The sequence below is a fragment of the Balaenoptera musculus genome, chromosome 6, assembly GCF_009873245.2.
Source record: "Balaenoptera musculus isolate JJ_BM4_2016_0621 chromosome 6, mBalMus1.pri.v3, whole genome shotgun sequence".
NCBI classification, from domain to species: Eukaryota; Metazoa; Chordata; class Mammalia; order Artiodactyla; family Balaenopteridae; genus Balaenoptera; species Balaenoptera musculus.
In genome coordinates this window covers 88,876,414-88,900,052 of record NC_045790.1, presented here as the reverse complement: position 1 = coordinate 88,900,052, position 23,639 = coordinate 88,876,414, and the positions used below count along the sequence as shown (strand labels likewise).

General features: G+C 36.4%; 1 protein-coding gene across 7 annotated transcripts in view; it reads right to left on the bottom strand.

Annotated features, from left to right (window-relative positions):
* The window catches only part of SLC44A1 (solute carrier family 44 member 1), a 214,471-nt gene that overhangs the window by 101,471 nt on the left and 89,361 nt on the right, over positions 1 to 23,639 (bottom strand). For all 7 annotated transcript variants that reach the window (XR_005020315.1, XM_036855427.1, XM_036855425.1 and 4 more), the window contains exons 4-5: positions 19,110 to 19,246; positions 6,119 to 6,212 (exon numbers count right to left, since the gene is read on the bottom strand). Coding sequence is in view for 6 of the 7 variants with exons in the window: in XM_036855427.1 (XP_036711322.1) it covers positions 6,119 to 6,212; positions 19,110 to 19,246 (231 nt within the window). In the remaining variant the exon portion in view is untranslated. The remainder of the gene's footprint in view (positions 1 to 6,118; positions 6,213 to 19,109; positions 19,247 to 23,639) is intronic.

Genomic DNA, 23,639 nt, shown 5'->3' with positions numbered 1-23,639 from the left:
ATTATTTGTGTCCAAAAAAGAGGGAATCAATTATATCAGGTTTATACTGACTGCAGCTTTCACTTGTGAAGGAACATAGCTATGTATAAACCATGACATAAATATAGCTTGTTACAACATGGTTCTATTTTAGCTTCTGAGAACATGTATGCACTAATCAGTGAGAGATTTTAAGCCAAGCTCTATGAACATGCCCTCAGTTGTGACTTATATGGATTCTAAAAGAGCCCATACATGCGCCTATGCACAAACACACATTTATGTGTGCATTAAGTTAAAATTTAGTCATTACTAACACGAATCCCACATTGTCAGAATTATTTGTAGGACTATCAGTCACAGTCTAACATAACACTTTTGACTGGACTGAAATAAGTGTGTTCTCATTCTTGACTGGCACTGTATTTTGGTCAAATTAGTGAATAAGATTACATGGTTGAACACCAAATAAAATCCCAAGGTTTCTAATCTCAGCAAAGCAACTTTGTATAACGCAAAGCAAAATACTACCTTTGTTTCCTTCCTCAAAAAACAATTATAATATTTCTTTTCAAGTAAGAATATAAGTGAACTATATATTGATTTTCCTTAAATGTTGGTACATGAGCACCGTTGGGAGTAAGAATAATTAACATCTTCCGTGATGTTAAACTTCATGGAGCAATAAAATAATATAATTTTAAAGATCTAGCCTTACCTTAGTTATGCTCTAAAGTAAAATGTATCCAAAAATGATGATGACATGCATGTTCATTTTTTAAAAATTGCCTCTTGTGATGTGTGGGTGTATTTGTATACACCTCCAAAATGGTGTTGGTGAAAGATAATACCAAAGATTTGATATTTTGTCACAAAGTGCAGAAAGCCAGAGCATTCTGAGTAATGCTTGAATTACAGGTATGTAAGTCACCATTTTTTGACCGAAAGTTGTTTTACTAATGATTTTAAAAGACATTAAATTACAGAATACTTTTAGGTGAAATGGATTTAGTTAGAAATATTACAGGAAAGAATAAAAAAAGATTAACTACAAGTTCCTACTCAATGGAGGCTAACTTGGGACAGAAACCTTTAAACTTGACAACTGTGTTGTGACCTACAACTATTTTTTTCCTGATACTGTCTAGATACTGTCCCTGCCAGGTTAATGTCCCTGTCTAAGGACTTTTAACCGTATTTTAACTAAAAGGCTGGTTCTCTATCCTTCAAAACTAAAGTCCTCTCTGCTCCATGACTGTCTACATCTTCATCTGCTTTATTACCCTACATCTCTGATGTCATCTCAGTTTAACTCACTTGCCTCCAACCTTGAACATAAAATACATCCACCTTAAGGATACTGATGTTCTGTTTTTAATACCCACCAATTTTTTTTGGTCCTGCTCCCCTGTTTCCTTTTTCCTGTCATATAACCGTAAACTTTATCCTCTGTCCAGAGGTGGCTCCACTTAAATCTCCCATATCCTAACAGGATGTTGATGTATTTTTATACTCAAAGAGAAATATACATCATTTCCAAAAGAGAGTGGAACTTGTGATAAAGAAAAGAAAACTGGACTTGGGTTCAAAAGCCCTGGGTGATTCTCCTAACATTACACAGGTCACTTCATCTCTCTTTCTCAGTCCGTCCTTCTGTTAGCTGAAAGGGTAGAAGTAAGTCCTCTATAAGTCTTTTCACATCTTAATAATAATAATAATAATAATAATAATGTCCACCCACAAATCAATGATTCTAAATTAGTAGAAGCAGGATGCCCAGTAGCTTTAGTATTTTTCTGCTTTTCATACTTATAATGAGGATAGCTGATTTGAAAAGGGAAGGATTATAGTCTTAAAATTCTAATCTTTCATTTGTATTTAAGAGGAAAAGCTGAGTAATATCAGTTTTGAACTTATGCTTTCAAGTCATTTGTATACTGTATATAAACACCTGGCCAATTAGAAAGAGTACTTTTACAAGTATCCTTCAAAGAACTGGAATAAAATAACAGTCCCTTGCCTTATAATTCAATCTATGTCAGTTAAAAAAACCTGACAGTTCTAAATTTAAAGGTATAAAAATAGCACAAACTGATTAACTACACTGTTTAGCTGATGGTCAAAATGGTCAAAAGCTGCTCTTAGTGGTAAGGAATAACAGAAATAGAAGGCAAACAAAACCGAAGATAATATTTGGACACAACCGCAAAAATGAAATTAAATACTTAGCTTTAAAGTAAAAAGTACTAGATTCCCTTGTCATTCTTTTTCTCAACTCTTTCCCAAACAGAAACAACTTGACTAGTCATGAATTATTTTGTTTGAATTATTTTATTTTATTATTTAAAAAAATTTTAGTAATCATGGCATTGAAATGGTTTGTCTTATATTTTACCATTTAAATTCCATGTGATATGATGAATTTAAGATGTTACCTGATTTCATATACCTCTCAGAAAATAAGCCTTCTGAGAACCTAGTGTACGAGATCACTTCTACTTTAGTGTCTAACCTAAATGACACACTCTGTGCTTCTTAATTCAGAGAACGAGCATAAAGAATTCTATTTACAGTAAGTTTTTCTACGTTTTGAAGCCTACAGAATATTGAATCTTTAAGAAGTCAGTGCTGTCCCATTAGAAACAGATGCTGTTTCACTTTATTGAAACATTAGTCAACAAGAACAAAATGAATTTATAATGAGTCTTTTAAAGATTTTTTTAAAATTAGCCACTCATAGGAAAATTGTCTCTTACCTTGGCAAACATATTGCCCATTTGCCTCTAAGTCCAGACTATCACAGTTAATGAGCTCCCTCAAAGAATGATGACAAACAATGCCTAATATCTTGTCCATATGCCTTTGTAAGAGAAGATAGGAGTTTGCACTTCACACAATTATTTTAAAACTTCAGGTTATAAATAAGCAATTACACAAGGCTTCTAATTAAAAGTTTTATTTAAGAAAGAATAAAAATAAAGGGTTTTGGCAATATCTCTGTAGCACAGCAAAGGCAGGAGATAAGTAATCAAGAATCTAATGGCAATGTGCAGTGATTTTCACACATTTCATTTTATTTCTTTTCTCTCCTCTTTCATTCCTATACTCCCTTTTTTCCCTTCAAACTAACTGTGGTGTAGACTTTACAAGATCTTAGATTCAAATTCTGATTCCCAGCCATTAGTTGTGTGGCCTTGGGTAACCCATTTAACCTCTTATCTTCTATTTCCTCATCAATAAATTAGGGACAATATCCTTATAGGCTTTTGTGAGGGTTAAGTGAGATAGTACATATGAGAAACATAATATGGTACTCGGCATCCAATAGATGATTTATAAATGGTAATTCACCTTGAATCCTTCACTTAAAAAAATATAGATAGATAATATTTTTTTTCTTGGCTACTATTTTCTTATTTCCATATCATGTTAATTCCTCAACACCAAGTATCCTTTCTGGCATCTGGAGGTACCAAAATAAATGTCTGATGAATAAACTGAACTTATGAAATCTGTTTCTAGTATTGCAATTTTTTCTAGCTATACCCAAACCTTTAAGCACTCTAAGTATAAGGGCTGGCTAGACTCCCTGTTGCTACTATGTTTAGCATGTCACCAGTAGAGTTCTGAATTTGGATACAATATGGCCCTTTCTAGGCATTTGCTTTTAAAATTCAAAAGCTCTTAGGAATAGTAACCATTTGGCAATTATGTGGCACTAATGTTTTATTGCAAATTAGTTTACAACTGCTTTTCTTTAAAACAGGTACCTTCAAGCTGCAGAAGGTTCCTGGGTACCCAGGAAGGTTGGAAGGCTCTAGAAGTTGAGACAAATAATAGTCCCTAAGCCAAATGCCAAGCACTATAATGAATATTTAACACATATTATCTTACTTAATTCTTACAACAATTCCATGGGCGAGGTATTGATATTCCCATTTTACATATGAGAAAACTTGGTTTACTGAGGGCTTAACAGACTTGCTTAAGCTGACAAATAGAAAGTGGTAGCACAGAATTCAGCCCCAGGCCTATCTGGACTCAAAGTTCAGTTCTTTCTGTCCCACTGCTGTGCTCCCAGAGGGACAGCAAAGGAGACATAAAAGATGCTGAGGGCCATTTGCCTGCATCACAGGTTTGCCTAGTGCTGGTCTTATGGTGCATATAGAAAAGTCAATCAAAGCATAGTGCCTACTCTTTTTAAGGACAGAGTTTCTTAAGGACAGAGACGAGATCTTACTCATCTTTGGAGATTTGGTATCTAATCTAATACTGTGTGTGAAACAGGGTAGTGCCCTAAGTTTTTTATTAAAACAAATTTATTCTTGTTTTTTGATCCTTTCGCTTTGCCAAATACCAGATGATGCTGTTTACAAGATCTTGATTTGCCTTCCTTCTATCAACTGTTGCTTCTCTTTTACCTTCCAACAATGTGAGTTCAGACAAAAGTGACAGACTGTGAACTACTAAGATACGTAAAATGTGAGGATCTTTAAATACAGTGTAAATATAGTATATAGCCGGCTTTCACATGGTTTAGGTTCATCGTTGCATCTTGGATTACTAAAACATTAGTGGATAACCTTGTTAGAAGCCGAGCCTGTCCATCTCTAAAACCCAAGCCCCTAATACTACATTTTGTCTCCTAGTGAATGCCCTTAGGATGCTGTATGTGAGACGTCCATGAGTGTGCAGCCAAGACTGGATCAGCCAGTATAACCAGGAACAGGCAGTCCTCAACATGGTAGAGTCAGAGGTCAGAGGTGCCGGAGGATTTGCAGTATGAACTGCCCACCCATATTATACTAGAGCAGAGCAACCTCATTCTCATACCACGGCTTTCTGGTTATCCTTTTATAATATACTTATGCCTTAAAATAGTGACTCTATACTCAAAGTATGCATTTAAAATAGGCTTTAGCAGTTGAATAGAGAACAGAGCTTTTCTTGTTTTTACATTGATAATTTTCTCTATTCAAAGAACCTCCTTTCTTTACTGTCTCAGCCTCCCTAATATTCTCAATTTTCATGAATGGAGTTTCCCTACCTACTGGTCTAAGCCCATAATTTGTAGGTCCCTCCTACTTAGTATCTTTTAAAACAGTCCCATTATTTTTATGTCTGTAGGTTTTAAATTTTAGTTTCAATAGCAACTTGACAGGACTAAAAGAGCTGGAAATCAATTAAACTGATATATCCTTTGTCGACTTTTCAACAGAAAATTTCAAATTCAAGTTAATAAAGCACAAGTAACACCCATAAGCAAGTTGAAGGAAAGGAGACATAAGATAAGAATTTTAACTAATAGCTTGGTATAACATACTGAGATACAGTAAAAAGTGGTTTTGATTCAATATTCCTGGGAAATACTCATGTCATACATGGTTAGTGATATATGCTAAGGTTCTCAAGATCAGACATGCTCCAAAAACTATATACCTAATTCTGAGGATATATTCCTCAATGCTTGAGAATTTATTTCCTTTTTAAAAAAAATCAATTTATAATTTTAAAATTTGCTTTACTTAAAACTACTGTGAGATCCTTCCAAACAAAGAACATTTCTTGTTTCCTCTTTGCATCCATTACACGCAGTAGGTACTTAACAATAAATGTTTGTTGATTAAGACAAACAGCTTACTATAGAGAATGTACCTAAAGGATATAGCCTGAAATAAACTATGGAGAATAATCACTGGCATATTTTTTAAACTTACAAAGAAAATTTTAAAATAATACCAATAAGTACGACCAACTTCAAAGAATCTTCGGAGAGTGTGAGACTTGGCTTCAAATTTTGCTGTGGGTTTTATAATGATTCAGCAGCTTTGTATACTTAAAAATTATGGCATTAAAAAAAAAAAAATTGAGCCCCCAAAAGAAATTTAAAATATCTGAGAATGAGAAAAGTTGTTTGCCTGTGTGTGTGTGTGTGTTTGTGTGTGTGTGTGTGTGTGTTTTAAAATGATGTGAAATTCACAATGTCATTTCTATTACTACTTTTAAAATTTTGTTGTAAAAGTACTGAAACTGGGCAACAGGTATCATCAAGTGACTCTTTTCTCAGAAAAACATATACAGTTTAAAATCTACCTACAAAAACAGAAGTCACAAGTTAACAAAATACAGTAAAATTTACCTCGCTGGAACAGGTAGTTTGGGGCAAAGAACAGAAGCTTTTGATGATGTAGTATATTCAGAAGGCTTTAGGTTGTAGCTGCATAGCGCTGAGCCTGTTGAAAGAAAAGCTATATGTTAGCTAGCAGAACAGAGTCCAAATAAATTCTTCTATTAATTCACTTTAACTTTATTTTATAGGTTAATATTAACTCAACATATACAACTTTCAAACATTATAGAATTAATAAGAGTCTGATTTGGTCTGTAGTATCAATTCTCAATCATTTGAAACAGATTTTTCTCTGGTAACTTATATACAAATTTTAATTAATAATATTAAGGGTAATAACAATAAGTACTAGAGCTACTTTTATTGAGTGCCATATATCAGGCCCTATACAAGATGACATACATATACACATAATTTTTTTTTAATAAAGAGTCAACTTTTCATTGTAATTGACCAAACTGTGTCTAGGAATGTCTTCAAACAACAGAACCAAAGAAACGTGATAAAAATATCCTCTTGAAGAAACCAAGAGTTTTTGCCAGCCCCAGTGCTTCTGAGGGTTAGACTGAAAGCAGCCCATTCCTGAGGCTGATTCTCTTCCCCACGCCAAGAGGAGGGCTGGGATAGACAGAGGACCTGGCCTTTCCTCCTATCATGCAGTGGGGTGAGCCTCTCCTCTCATCATATATATAAATTATATCATTTACTATAACTCCATTAGGCAGGCCTTTTTAAGCCCACTTGATGGAGGAGAAAATAGAGGCCAAGAGACAAGGTAAATAACTTGTCCAGGATGACACAGCTGCTAAGCCAGTGATGCTGGGGTTAAACCCTAGATCTCTTTGACTACGAAACCCAACTTCAACTACATATGCCATCTCTCCTTCTGATGCTATCCATTACTAAATATTTAAAATTATTGCATATAGCACATATGCATTCAGATAATATATTACTTTCTCCTTATTTAAAAGGCAGGAAACAGTAACTGTAAATAAACTGAATTAATTGATAAAATCAATAAATTGATCAAAGGATTCCCTGTTTTCAGATAGTTTAAAACAGCTTAAATTCAGTCCTAGATTGGTTATTCTCTGACTATATGGCTAATATATATCTAAATAATACATAAAATTCAAATGGATACAGTACACCCTATCTTTGATAAGTCTTATTTAACTGACCTGCTAATTTTATAACATAGCAACTAGAATACTGTAAGATTCATTGTACAACAGATATTGTTAACTAAGGAGATCTAGGCTTTAGTTCTAATTTTGCTGAAACCTACTACATTATATCACGTAAACTGTTTGTATTTCATTAATTGAAGTGCTTACGAGGTTACTAATTTGGTCAAATACTTCATTATTAAATACAAATAGAATAGTTTTGCATTTATATTATAGCAATAATGAGATTTTGCACTGTATCACCATGGAAAATGTTTAAATTATAATGTGAAGTCAGACTTTAACACTGGATTAATTATGGAAACATCACGTGAGGATGTGAGAAGGAACTAGAAGGGAATATAGAAAAAAAAGAGTTGTTGGGACAACAAAATTGGGAGATTTGTTTCATTTATATCTGGTCCTTTCAATCAAAAGCACTTTTAGAAAGCCGCAAACCTGCATTAAATTCAGTAATGCTGCCCTTAAACCAGCAACCAACTTGTTAAGTGTTTGAATACGTGGGCCTTAATAGCACATTTACATAAATACATGTAGCATCTATTTTATATAAAAATAATTCAAGTAATTTGACAGTGTAAAATATTTTTAAAGAGACACTTGAAAGTTACATGGCACTGCTCTTCAAGTTTCTTCAGCTCTTAACATAGACTCGATAGAAAACTAAGTTTCTGAAATTGTTTTCGATCATTCTCTTCCATTTTAGTGACTTTCTTTTCTTTAAGTTAAACATGAATATTAAGCATCTAACTCTTCTAAAATTAGGCTTTCGTGTTTAAAGATAATGCAATTAGATACTATTTATAGCAGTTTTAGAGAAAATATGACAGCAATGGCAAGCAAACACCTTAGATTAATTCTAAAATAACTGGGAGGGCTTCCCTGGTGGCGCAGTGGTTGGGAGTCCGCCTGCCAGTGCAGGGGACACGGGTTCGTGTCCCGGTCCGGGAAGATCCCACATGCCGCGGAGCAACTAGGCCCGTGAGCCACAACTACTGAGCCTGCGCGTCTGGAGCCTGTGCTCTGCAATGGGAGAGGCCGCGATAGTGAGAGGCCCGCGCACCGCGATGAAGAGTGGCCCCCGCTCGCCGCAACTGGAGAAAGCCCTCACACAGAAACGAAGACCCAACACAGCCAAAATAAATAAATAAATAAATATATTAAAAAAAAAAAAAAAAAAAAAAAAAATAACTGGGAGCCCTATTATAGAATTGCTCATGAAAAAATAGCAACTGTGCCAATAACTGCAGAGCACCCAACATGATCATCAACTTCCTGATCTGAATTGTCAACTTATTTCTTTCAGAGTCCAAGATGGAATCGATTTGCACAATATAAAAGGCCCTAACTAAAGCATATTGTGTCAGTGCTGTCAAACACACGGCTCCATCTGAATTCAGTGAACATAATCTCCATCCCCACCATTTTTTCATTTAAAAAAGGAGGTCAGCAGGTGCAACAGAGTTCAATTTTATAAAGACTTTCCCAGGATAATGCTCAATGAAAGGATAATAGCCTTATCTCTGATGGTATTCTGGGACAGAGGCCAGTACTAAATAGATCCTGTACTAAACAGATTAAAGAAAAAAGATCTTTACAATGTGTTAGTAGTAACAATCAGAAGAAACCTTATATTGCTTCCTGCTCAAAGGGTTCATGGACAGAGAAGCCTCAATGAAGAACACTAACACAACCCAGAAATGGCCAATGTTTTACAATTGTTTTTCTTTTCATGTTTATTAGCTAATGCATTTTTAGTGAACTCTTTTAAGGTAGTATCTATTTTATTTTATTTTTTAATAGTAGAAGTATAAACATACGATGTTTGGTTATAAACAGCAAGACAAAATTTTTCTTCTAATGCAAAAAGCAGGGAAAAACCATGCTAGAGTAATGAAGTCTAAAACAAAAAACAAAAGCTTATCTAAACCACACCAGAGGCAATCCATGTAATTCAGCCAGTGTTATTCAAAGGCCATCAGAATGAGTGATCTTAGGAACCTAACTTGGGTATATAAACATTTATCTTGGTAAACGGTTGCTATAGTCCCCAGAATGTTTAACTACTACAATATATCAAATGCCTTTTAATAGTCAATTATTTATTCTTTAGCTCAATATCACTTATAACAACACCCCTAAGAGGTATGTTTCCATTGCCATGCTCCAAACATTACAGATGAAAAAAATAAGTCATACTTCCAAGGCCTTTTAAGCAATCACTGGCAAACTAAGAAACAGAATTCTTTACTCCTAGGCTACAATGCTTCTTCTGTGTCTTTTCTAATAATCATAATCAGACACGTATTCAATAAGCTCCTGGGCAAAAAACATATGGTCCACAGGTACTGCAAAGATAACATGTTTGAAAACATTTTTTTCCATCACCCACTCTCTAAATCTGCTGTCTCCTCCCGTGTTAATTCTACCCTGGTTAATGGCTCCACCACCCATAAAATCCCCAAGATGAAGTGTGGAAGTCATCCTATATCTTCTTAATCTACATCTTCCATCTACGTCTTCCCACACTATTCAAGACATTCAAGATACCAAGTCCTGACAATCAGATCTTTCTGTGTTATTTCAGACCATCACGATCTCTTATTGGGTCAGTTAAACTATTCTCTCAGAGGGCTTCTTAACTCCATCCTGTGTACAACCTTCAGAATGATTTCTGTAAACTGGGCATTAGTTGTATTACATCCCTGCCCTCAGGAAAATTCCAAACTCCTTGGCTTCAAGGCCCTCCTAAGGCAGGCCTCTTCCTAAAACTCCAGCCTCATTTAAGCATAATAAATTACTTATAATTCTTGCTGTTTCACAAACTTCCAGGCTTTTCCACATGCTGTTCCCTCTGCTTGGGCTGTCCTTTCCTAACTAGCATCTGAATGAGTGTTCCAAGTTTGAGCAGAATTTCTACAAACTACTCAAGCTTTACCTCCTCTGTCAAGTCTTCTCTGATGCACCCAAACAAAGCTATTTACTTCTTAGCTCTATTATAAAACTTAGCATATTATTGTATAATTTTTTAGTTTACATATCATCTCTATCTTTAGAATGCGAGCTCTTTGAGAACTGGGACCTTATGCCTTCAAAATATCTGGAACTCCTATCTCCTGGCATACAGACAGCACTCAAAAGCCATCTGGTAAATAAAACAGACAGAAATAACTACTTTTAATCTCTTATATTTTGGTGTTACATGTTATATATAATGATATATGCTTTTCAGCATTGACTACAAAGTACACTATCTGAAACAGGATTTCTAAACCATGGTATTAATGCAATTCTTGGGCAATTCGTGGCTGTGTGGGGCTGGCATGTGCATTTGCAGGATGTTCAGCAGCATCCCTGGTCTCTATCCACTAGATGCCAGCAGCCTCCCTGTAACCTCTCACCCAGCTGTGACAACCAAAAACGTCTCCTGACACTATTAAAATGTCCTTGTGGGGGGCTGGAGGGTGGGCAGCAGTGGCAGGTGCAAAATCACCCTTAGTTAAGATCTACTAGTCTAAAACATCAAATTATTTGAAACAAAGAATTGGCAAGTTGGAAGCTAATTCTTGTTTAAAAATTTTGTTTGATTTGCTATCTCAATAATACTTGTAGGATATACAAAGAGAAAAAATAGTCCTTAAAAAACATGCTTTAGGACTTCCCTGGTGGCGCAGTGGTTGAGAATCTGCCTGCCAATGCAGGGGACACGGGTTCGAGCCCTGGTCTGGGAAGATCCCACATGCCGCAGAGCAACTAAGCCCATGTGCCACAACTACTGAGCCCACGTGCCACAACTACTGAAGCCTGTGCGCTTAGAGCCCGTGCTCCACAACGGGAGAAGCCACTGCAATGAGAAGCCCATGCACCGCAACAAAGAGTAGCCCCCACCTGCCTCAACTAGAGAAAGCCCGCGCGCAGCAACGAAGACCCAATGCAGCCAACAATCAATCAATCAATCAATCAATCAATACAATTAAAAATAAAGAAAAATGAAAAACTTTTGATGCAGAACAGTTTTCATTATGAAAAACAAATTACATTGCTATGAGAAGTTTAATGAATTTAACCCCTTTCTCTCCAATTAGGAAAGCATTATATATTTATATGCCAGAAGAAAGCAAGACAATTTTCCAATTTCAATTTCTAGTAACCAATGAAAAGGATGGACGTATTTGCAATTCCCAAGAAGCACCATTAACCAGCTGGATATAAGACATCATCTGTCAATCACTATTGGCACACAGTAGGCACACAAGAAATATTTGCTGAGTGAATTAACTTTGGCCACCTATGTACAAGACTTCTACTAGGTATTGTGGAGGACAAAGAGAAGTTTGACTGCCTACTCCAATGCAAGCTCCTTAAACGTGGAGCAGACTGTACCTTGTTTTCGTCTCTCTGGCACATAACTGTTTGTTGAATAAAGGAATTAGTTAAAATTGCATTACTAAATTTAAGGATTTTTTCCTCCCCTTTTTAACAATCAAGTTTCCCTTGCTGGTCTCTGATTTGGAGGCAATTAAATCAGTTGCTACGGTTGTATGTTTCATTCATTTATAAATTATATCAAGACCAATCTTTTGATTCACTGTGGCCAAAAAGAATCCATACTCTCTGTGGCTTAAGTTATAGTGTTATTGCCAGGTAAAAAAATAGGGTAATAATCTGATCATCCATTCATACTAACTCTACACTTACCAACCAGATAACGATAATCAAAAGGCTTGTTAGTATTCATAAATCTTACACGAATGGACCACATAATCTTTCATGATTTTCAGCAGTGATCACTGAGAAAGCACCAAGCTGCATGGCTCTACTCAAAATGTGAACATGGTCCAATTGGCAGGTGATAAAGCTCTCAGAATTTATACAAAATACAGTACACTGAAGAAGCACTCTTAAATAGGAGTGCTATAAAAGGGACACAAACAAAAGGAAAATAATAATTCTGTCATCTTACTACTGTGTTAGGGAAAACAAAATAAATATTGACACAATAGTTTGATAAGAGTAATACAAAAGAAAATAAGGAATTCCATGTAAAATATTAGCACCAACTGAGAACATGCAGCCAGCCCCCAACCTATGGGTTATTCTCATTTCTAAACTTTTGTTTAGAATTTAGACTGCATGTGGAAAGAATAAAATGACATGTAAAGCATCTGCCACAGTGCATGACACAAAGTAGGTACCAATAAATGGTATGTTGAAACAAAACGCAGGGCTTAAGTCTGATTTACCTATTCAGACTCAGATGCCCATGCTGAACAATGGGGACAGTGGAATAAAGGGAAGGGTGGACTACAGGCCAGAGGCGGTGGTAGGGCCAGAATTAGGGAAGGGGGAGAGGAAGGGGAAGAACATCTGAGCAGGCATTATCTTCCCTTCCCTTCACCACCTGTCATGGTCTGGCTGGGCTGAGATGAAAGTCTCACGTAAAGCTGAAGTTAGTTTCAGAAGAAGGGTGATTCTTTTCCCCCCTACAATGTATACATTACTGAGTTTTCAAAAATAACGATAATAAAGGAGGAAAGAAACTTCTTCATCAAAAACCGGAGGGAAGAAACATTGCTGGGTTCATGCTCTGCTGAAAATAAGAACTCAGATGGGAGCTCTCACCAGATGGTTTTAGTTTCCTCTGTAGGGCATAAGGTTAGGAAAGAGGAAGGACAAGAGAGCTTAAGAGAATAAAAGGCATGAATAATCCTTGGAGAGTATGTATAAGAGAGATAAATGAATGAATAAGATGAATTATTTAGAGATGAATAAAAAGAACTGATTTCACAGCAATTCTAGTTAGACTGAAGCTAAACAATTTGCCTGCTGGTGGCAACTCACATGGATACAGAATTGAGCAAAGGATAGTATGTTAAGAGAATGAGAAATTATTAAGTGGCAATAGAGATGAAGAGGGAAATTCAGTCTATTATTCTTTCAAAAAACATGAATAGTTGCTATGTGAGGTCCTATATTAGGGCTTAGATATTCAGAGATGAATAGAGCATGATCCTGCCCCCAGGCAACTCATGCACCACTGCAGCAAGATGATAAACAAAGAACCAAAGAAGCTTAATACTGAGTCCTTACGGTATTTGGCAACTCTAATTTTTTAAAGGCAATTGTTAAATTGTTTTATTCTCTAGCATCATATATTTATGATTTGTGTCTATATAAACTATGAACCAAAATAATAAAACGCACATTTATACACCTACCACTCAATTCATGTACTAAAACTTATACTTTTATATTCATCTGAAATCTTCTGCCTGTCTTTTAAAGCTCCTTGTAATATGGCAGCATCTTCACATAACTAATCTAATTTCCAGCTATTTCTTCCAAGCTTTCTATTCTAGTCAGACATATTTGACAGAAGCATTCCACGAACTTAAGTGTCCAAGAAAACATCTCCTCTTTCTTGTCTAAAAGAAACAAAGAATTGAGGAAATATTATTTGCCTAATAAATGCATTTCTTATATTACTACAGGAACTAAGAGCTTTTCCTTATAAAGATTTTAAATAGTTGGTAAAGGTAATAAAAGTTCACATGAATGGATGGTTAAGTGCTAAAAAGTACCTTCAAACGTTGTCATGGAAACTTAAAACTCTGAAAAGGATTTATATTATCTTTTCATTCTGGCAAGAAAAATGTTATTTTACCTTGCATTTTAAAATAAGGTTTAAAAGTATCGTTTAAAAAGTTACTACCCCAGGGACTTCCCTGGTGGCGCAGTGGTTGAGAACCTGCCTGCCAATGCAGGGGACACAGGTTCGAGCCCTGGTCTGGGAAGATCCCACATGCCGCGGAGAACTAAGCCCATGCGCCACAACTACTGAGCCTGCGCTCTAGAGCCCGCAAACCATAACTACTGAGCTCGCACACCACAACTAATGAAGCCTGTGCGCTCTAGGGCCTGAGTGCCGCAACTACTGAAGCCTGCACACCTAGAGCCCGTGCTCCGCAACAAGAGAAGCCACCGCAATGAGAAGCTCTCGCACCACCACAACGAAGAGTAGCCCCTGCTCACCGCAACTAGAGAAAGCCCACGCACAGCAGCGAAGACCCAACGCAGCCAAAAATAAATAAATAAAATAAATAAATTAAAGAAAAAAAACGTTACTACCCCAAACAGGATCCTTCTCTTTCATGAACTGTTAGATTGTGGTACAACACACATAACAAAAAATTTACCATCTTAACCATTTCTAAGTGTACAGTTCAGTGGCATTAAGTACATTCACACTGTTGTGCAACCATCACCATCATCCATCTCCAGAACTCTTCATCTTGCAAAATTGAAACTCTTTATATATAAAACAGTAACTTCCCATTCGTTTCTCCCCATAGCCCCTGGAAATAACCATTCCACTTTCTGTCTCTGTGAGTTTGACTACTCTAAGTATCTCATATAAGGGGACTCATACAATATTTGTCCTTCTGTGTCTGGCTTATTTCATTTAACATAATATCTTCAAAGTCCATCCATATTGTCGCATGCGTCAGAATTACCTTGTTTTTTAAAAAAAATTGTGGTAAAAACACGTAACATAAAATGTACCATCTTAAGCATTTTTTAAAGTGTATGGCAGTCTTACCTATATGTATATTGTTGTGCAACAGATCTCCAGAATTTTTTCACCTTGCAACACTGAAACTCTATACCCATTAAACACCATCTTCCCATTTCCCCTTCCCCCCCAGCCCCTGGCAACCACCATTCTACCTTTAAAGAATCTGACTACTTTAGGTACCTCATATAAGTGTAATCATGCAGTGTTTGTCTTTTTGACTGGCTTACTTCACCTAGCATAATATCCTCAAGGTTCATCCTGTTATAGTATATGACAGGATTTCCTTATTCTTTAAGGATGACTAATATTCCATTGTATGTATTGATATATACCACATTTTCTTTATCCATTCATCCGTCAATGGACATTTAGGTTGCTTCTACCTCTTGGCAGAATACTGCTGCAATGAACATGAGTCTGCAAATATCTCTTTGAAATCCTGTTGTCAATTCTTCTAAAAGTGGGATTTCTGGGTCATATAGCAATCTAGTTTTTTCTAACACTTAATTTTATTTTTTTGAGCGGTTTTAGGTTCACAGCAAAACTGAGAAAAATGTACAAGAGTGCCTGTATACCTCATACCCCCACATATGCACAGCCTCCACCATTATCAACATTCTCGCCCCAGAGTGGTATGTTTGATACAACTGATAAAACTACAATGACCAGTGATAATCACCCAAAGTCCATAGTTTACATTAGGGGTCATTCTTGGTGCTGTACATTCTATGGGCATGGACAAATGTATAATGACATGTATCCATTATTATAGTATCATATAAAGTATTTTCACTGCCCTAGAAATCCTCTTGGTAATTCCATTTTTTTAATTTTTGAGGAACCTCATAATGTTTTCCATAGCAGACATACCATTTTATATTCCAACCAACAGTGCACAAGGATTCCAATTTCTCCATATCCTCACCAACATTTGTTACGTTCTCTTTTTTTGTTTTTATTGTAGCCATCCCAATGGGTGTGAGGTGGTATCTCACTGTGGTTTTAATCTGCATTTCCCTTATGATTAGTGATGTTCAGCATCTTTTCATATCCTTATTATTGGCCATTCATATATCTTTGCTGGAGAAATGTCTACTCAAGTCCTTTGTCCCTTTTTTAATTAGGTTGTAGGTTTCTACTTGCTGTTGAGTTGTAGAGTTCTTTATATATACTGGATATTAACCCCTTACCAGATACAAAGATTTGCAAACATTTTCTCCAATTCCATGGGTTGCCTTTCACTCTGTTGATTGTGTTTGACTCACAGAAGTTTTAAATTTTGATGAGTTCAATTTATCTACATTTTCTTTTGTTGCCTGTGCTTTTGGTTCACATCCAAGAAATTATTGCCAAATCCAATATCAGGAAGCTTTCTCTTATGTTTTCTTTTAGGAGCTTTGCAGTTTTCTCATGCATTAGGGTTCTTTCATGGGCGTTTAACAATTCTCTTACAGATTTGGAAAGTTCCCACTTAAACCTAAATTATCTTCTAAAGATATAACTCTCTGAAATTAATGACTGAGAGCTATATATATTTGAGGTCAAAGAACTGTGTATTTTCTAACAGAAATATAGCTGTAATAACAAATGGACACAGATAACAATAAAAATTATCTGCTCCTTCCAAATCAATTTGTACCTCCAGTTTTAAGTCACCAATCCAAAAAACAATATAGATTCTTTTGAGAAATTTAGAAATTTCAACTTAGGGTTGCTGTTAAAATTAAAGTGTTTAGGCCGCTACACCAAAGGCTCTCTCTCTATTACAGTTTTATAGTTTTCTACTTGCCTTTTTAAATTATTATCTTCTCCATCCTCCATTGCCATGCCTTTTGATGCTGCCATTGTTATTACCTTTTAAAATGCCTAATCTGTTAACTTATTTTGCAAACAGCTGCCTCAAAAGCCTAAGGGTGCCTTTGTCACTAGGCACCAATCTAAGAGGTCTGTTTTCTGAAATAATGTTTATTCATTAATACTCCTGAACACTCACTTTGTGCAAGATACTATGGGTAATACAAAGCTGCAAAACTCACCAGAAGGGGCTTCTTATCAGGGCCTATTAAGGCCATACTCGGTATCATATTCACCCAGGATAGGGGCCTGGAAACAAAGCATAAAAGCAGGGCAGCATGGAGCATCTCTCCCCAGTGGATCATCACAGCAGGCAATACAGCCAACAAGGAACTGGCTCTTTTCTGGCCCTCCAGATGATATGTCAGGTTCAAGGGACCAAGACACATCTGGTAGGTCCAAGAGAACTTGTTAGAAGTTAGTTCAATACTAGATCATAGTTTTGAATGCAGGGTAAGACATATAGACTTTTATTTTATTTTCTTACCGCTGATTTCTGAATAAGAGATTAACATGATTGAAGCTCTAGGAATATTAATATGGCAGCAGTATGTAAGGGCACTAGAAGTTAGAGACTGGAGACAGGAAGAGTATTACATTTCACTGGTAGAATAATAATAATAATAATAATAAGGATGATGATGATGATGATGATGTAACAGCAGTAGCCAACACTTTTTTTTTTTAACAACTTATATTAGCCAAACATTGTTCTAATGATTTTTTCATGTATTAACTCCTCATAACAACTCTATGAGGTACTTTAGGTAAAAATATTATCCCTATTTCATAGATGGGGAAATTGAGGCATGGAGAGGTTAAGTAACTTGCCCAGGGTCTCACAGATATTAAGTAGCAGGACCAACATTTGAACCCAGATAACCTAGCTCCCGAGTCTCTACTATTAACCACTCTATGATACCACTTCTCAGAGTATACTACATATGCTCACATTGTCTAATATTTTAGGAAAACGCTTAAGGAATAACTCATCCACCCCTGAAACCTGATAATGACAGAGCTGATAGTTCTGGTATTAGACTCAGCAAATCAACACATGTGAGGATATCATGTGGGACTAGAAAATGAGATCTTAAAGAATAGTTGGTACCTCTTTATTCAATGCCCACCAAGTGCCCAGTATTCTTCATGCATCATCTCATTTAATCCTCACACCAACCTAAGAGAGGGGCATTATTTTAAAACCTTTTTTCAGTTGAGGAAATCTAGGCTCAGAGAGGTTATACCTTCTGTCCCTCATTATAGAGCCCATCAGTGACCGAAGCAGAAGTAGAATCCAGATCCAAATCAATCCCATGTTCTTCCTACTATCTTATGTGGAGGGCATATAGCAATGGGACAGGAATACTGTCAGTCTGGAAGGCTGCAGTCCTTCTGCCCTCAGAAGGCTAGCACCCCCATCTGAAACACTCTGGAGCCACGCTGGTATGTATATAGTTATGTCCCTGGGCTGTTTCTCCACCCAGCCAGAAGTTACACCAGGTGGACGCCTGAGTCAGCCCTTGTTCCAAGGCTAGAACTAGCCTGTGAGTTTGGGCAGGACTGAGGCAGCTCTGAGGATTCTTATACACAAAATACAAACCTGAAACCTCATGGAAAAATACAGGCTTGAAGAACTATCACTATGCAGCCCTCCACGAAGAGAGGTTAAAAAAAAAATTCTCTGAAGAGAAATGCTGTGAGTCATATGGAGCTGAGGATAGCACCTGGAGATTAGCAACCCAAGAGAAGAGAGCTAGAGTTCAGGAAATTGACTATGCTTGTTTTCTCAGGGAATTCCCATATGTTTAACCTCAGTTTCTCAAAACTTATTTCTTCAAAAAATGGTTAAGACATAATGCCTAATTAAAAAAGCAAAACACAAAATTTGAAAAATGCTGGAATTTTCCTTTTTACTTCATTATTTTTTTTCTGAACTTTTCAAATTTCCTATCATAGACATATATTACATCCAGGGGTAAAAATAAAATAAACTAATTGAAATACTTTTAACCTATACTTAGGAAGAGGTGGAAAAAACCCCCAAATTTCCCATAGAGTAATCTAATAATTCTCAAATACTCAAACAGGCTACATCAAAATCACCTGAAACATTTGTAAAAAATACAAACTTCCAGAGCCCAAAGACCTACACAATCAGAATTTCCCTGGGTGGGGCCTAGGAATCTGGAGTTTCAACAGCTCCCTAGGTGACTATAATAATTTATATCAAGGAAGTCCAAAAGCACCTTCACTTCTCTTTTTCTTTCTAAGGTTCTTTGATGACTTATTTAATGCTAGGACAAATTTATATTGAAAGGCAAACACAATATTTAACAGTGACTGGGCTGTAGACTTGGATGGCCTACTGTCTCACCATTTATCTCTGCAAACTTCTGAACATCACTTAGGGTTTTCAGTTCTTGTCTTGGACATGCTGCCACACACAGTGCTACAGACTTGATCTTCCGGTTTATCAAGTCCAGATTGCATGGATCCAAAAAGAATACGTACCTAAAGCATGAAGAAAAATATTGAGATATTATTTCACAAAATACAGTCTGGTTCACCGCATATTTGAATAAACCTAAGAGCAAAGAACATCTCATTTCCCCTTCACAAATTTAATCATAGATGAACAAACATTTCACAAATCTAATCAAACATGAATTTTAAAAAAAATAATTGCTTATAAATATACTGTTAACAGTGGGGATGGAGGAAATACGGGACTCATATTTTTCGTGATCTATTTTTCTAATATTTAAAATTCTGCAATGTGTATTTTATAATCAGAAATTATCTATTTTAGTTTTTTTTTAAATAACTAACTTTAGTTTTATTTTTTTGACAAAGTTGTATCCCCCAAATTACTGAAATACTGTTATATAACATGAATTGTAATTTAAACATAAACTTTAATGAATACATAATCATATATAAAGTATATCATTGTAAAAATGAACATATATTGATATATACAAGGTGTAGCCAAGATGGCTGAGTAGGAAGACCCTGAGCTTATCTCCTTCTATGGGCACACCAAAATTACAAGAGCAACTATTGATGAGAATGATCTGAAGACTAGCAGAAAAGATTTCCCACAACTAAAGATATAAAGAAGGAATCACAATTAGATGAATAGTGGGGTGGAGACGTGGTACAGGAAAGATCCACACCTCTGGGTAGGCAACCGACAAATGGGAGGATAATCACAATTGCAGAGGTTCTCCCCATGGAGAGAGGGATCCGTGCCCCATATGGGCACCCAGCCCTGGGACCCTGTACCAGGAAGACAAGCCTCCAGAACATCTGGCTTTGAAGGTCAGCAGGGTTTGCACACTGGAGAGTCAGAGAGCAGTAGGAAACAGAGACTCCACTCTTAAAGGACACACACAAAATCTCACATGCTCGAAACCCAGCACAGATATAGTAATTTGAAATGAGTCTGGGTCAGACCCACTTGCTGATCTTGGGAGAGCCTCCTAGACAGGTAGGAGGCAATTTCAACCCACCTGGGGACATGATAGCTGGTCACAGCCATTTTGGGGAACTTGTTCTACCACAAGGACACTGGTGCTGACAAGTGCCATTTTGGAGTCCTCCCTCTAGCCTATCAGCACCAGGGGCTTACCCGCCCACCAGCTGGTTACCCCAGGCCCAGGACACCCCCCAACCCAGGACAAGCAGCCAGCCATGCAGGGACCCAGTCTCACCATCCAATGGGCCAACACCAGCCCCAGGCACCATAGAGAGTTACCCCAGGACCTACTCCCACCCACCAGAGGGCCAAGACCTACTGTAAGCTATGCTGGGACACAGGCCTATCCACCAGCAGGCTGGCACCTGCCCCAGGACTCACCAAACTTTGCAGCCACCCATGCTGGGAACCAGCCCTGCCCACCAGCAGACTGACATTAGCCCCGGACCCCCTGGGACCCACTGTCAGCCATGCCAGGGCCCAGGCCCATCCACCAAAAACATTAAACATTGCAGGGGGAAGAGGGTGTTAAAATTGCACCCTCCTTGTTAGAATGTCTTTGAACTTAAGAGATTATCAACTTAAAATAATCATGTATAAATATATGTTGTTATATATGAACCTCATAATAACCACAAATCAATAATCTATAATAGATACACAAAAAAGAGAAAGGAATCCAAATGTAACACTAAAGATAGTCATCAAATCACAAGGGAAGAGAGTAAACGAAGAAGAAAGGAACAAAACAGAACTACAAGACAACCAGAAAACTATTAACAAAATGGGAATAAGTACACACCTATTAATAATTGTTTAAATGTGAATGGACTAAATTCTCTAATCAAAAGACATAGAGTGGCTGAATCAATAAAAAAATGAAACCCATCTATATGCTGCCTACAAGAGATGCACTTCAGATCTAAAGACAGATACAGACTGAAAGTGGGGGGGATGGAAAAAGGTATCCCATACAAGTGGAAACAAAACGAAAACTGGGGTAGCAATACTTAGAACAGACAAAATACACTTTAAAACAAAGACTGTAAAAAGAAACAAAGAAGCATATCATATAGTGATCAAAGGATTGATCCAAGAAGCAGATATAACAGTCGTAAATACATACGTACCCAACACAGGAGCACTTAAACACATAAAGCAAATATTAGCAGACAAAGGGAGAAATTGACACAGTTTCTTGTATTATTAATTGTTAATTGCTAATTGTATTATTAACACAAGAATAGTAGGGGACTTTAACAGCCCACTTACATTAATGGACAGAAAATCAATAAGGAAACACTGGCCTTAAATGACACATTAAATCAGATGGACTTAATTGATCTATAGAGAACATCCCATCCAAAAGCAGCAGAATACACATTCTTTTCAAATGCACATAGAACACTGTCCAGGATAGATCACATGCTAGGCCACAAAACAAATCTCAATAAATTTAAGAATACTGAAATCATATCAAGCATCTTTTCTGACCTCAATGGTATGAGACCATAGTTGGTAGAAATCAACTGTAAGAAAAAAAACCTACAAAAGCCACAAACATGTGGAGGGTAAACAATATGCTACTAAACAAGCAATGGGTCACTAAAGAAATCACAGAGGAAATCAAAAAATACCTGGAGACAAATGAGAACAGAAATACAACAATCCAAAATCTATGACACACAGCAAAAGCAGTTCTAGGAGGAAAGTTTATAATGATCAAGTTTACCTCAGGAAACAAGAAAAACCTCAAATAAAAAACCTAACCATACATCTAAAGGAACTGGGAAAAGAAGAACAAACAAAACCCAAAGTTAATAAAAGGAAAGAAATAATAATGACCAGAGCAAAAATAAAATGAAATAGTGACTAAAAAATGACAGAAAAGATCAATGAAACTAAGAGTGGGTTCTTTGAAAAGACAAACAAAATTGATAAGCCTTTAGCCAGACTCATCAAGAGAAAAAGAGAAGGCCCAAATAAAGAAAATCAGAAATGAAAGAGAAGTTACAACCAACACCACAGAAATTCAAAGCGTCACAAGAGATTACTATGAACAATTATATGCCAACAAAATGGACAACCTAGAAGAAATGAATAAATTCCTAGAAACATACGATCTCCCAAGACTGAATCAGGAAGAAACAGAAAATATGTACACACTGATTACTAGTAAGGAAATTGAATCAGTAATCAAAAAACTCCCAACAAACCAAAGTCCAGAACCAGAGAGCTTCACAGGTGAATTCTACCAAACACTTAAAGAAGAATTAACACCAATCCTTCTCAAACTATACCAAAAAATTGAAATGGAAGGAATGCTTCCAAACTCATTTTATGAGGACAGCATCACCCTGCTACCAAAATTAGACAAAGACGTCACAGAAAAAGAAAATTACAGGCCAATATCACTGATGAACATAGATGCAAAAATTCTCAACAAAATATTAGCAAACAGAATTCAATACGTTAAAAGGATCATACACTATGATCAAATGGCATTTATCCCAGGGATGCAAGGATGATTTAACATCTCTAAATCAATCAATGTGATACACTACATTAACAAATTGAAAAATAAAGATCACATGGTCATCTCAATAGATGTGGAAAAAAACTTTTGGCAAAATTCACCATCCATTTGCGATAAAAACTGTTAACAAAGTGGGCATAGAAGGAACATACCTCAATATAATAAAGGCCACATATGACAAGCCCACAGTTAACATCATACTCAAAGGTGAAAAGCTGAAAGCATTTCCTCTAAAATCAGGAACAAGACAAGGGTGCCCACTCTTGCCACTTTATTCAACATAGTATTGGAAGGTCTAGCTACAGAAATCAGACAAGAGAAAGAAATAAAAGGAATCTAAATTGGAAAGGAAGAAGTAAAACTATCACTGATATCAGATGACTTGATACTATATACAGAAAATCCTAAAGATGCCACCAAAAACTATCAATATTAGAACTCATCAATGAATTCAGTAAAGTTGCAGGATAAGAAAATTAATATACAGAAATCTGTTATGTTTCTATATACTAACAACAAACTATCACAATGAGAAATTAAGAAAACATCTCATTTACAATTGCATCAAAAAAAAAAAAAAAGCCCTAGGAATAAATCTAACCCAAGGAGGTTAGAAACCTACACTCAGAAAACTCTAAGACACTGATGAAAGAAACTGAAGATGACACAAATGGAAAGATACACCATACTCATTGACTGGAAGAATTAATACTGTTAAAATTACCATACTCCCCAACACAATTCAGAGTCAATGCAATCCCTATCAAAATATCAATGGCATTTTTCATAGAATTACAACAAATAATTCTAAAATTTGTATGGAAACACAGAAGGCCACAAATAGGCAAAACAATCTGAGAAAGAAGAACAAGCTGGAGGTATCATGCTCC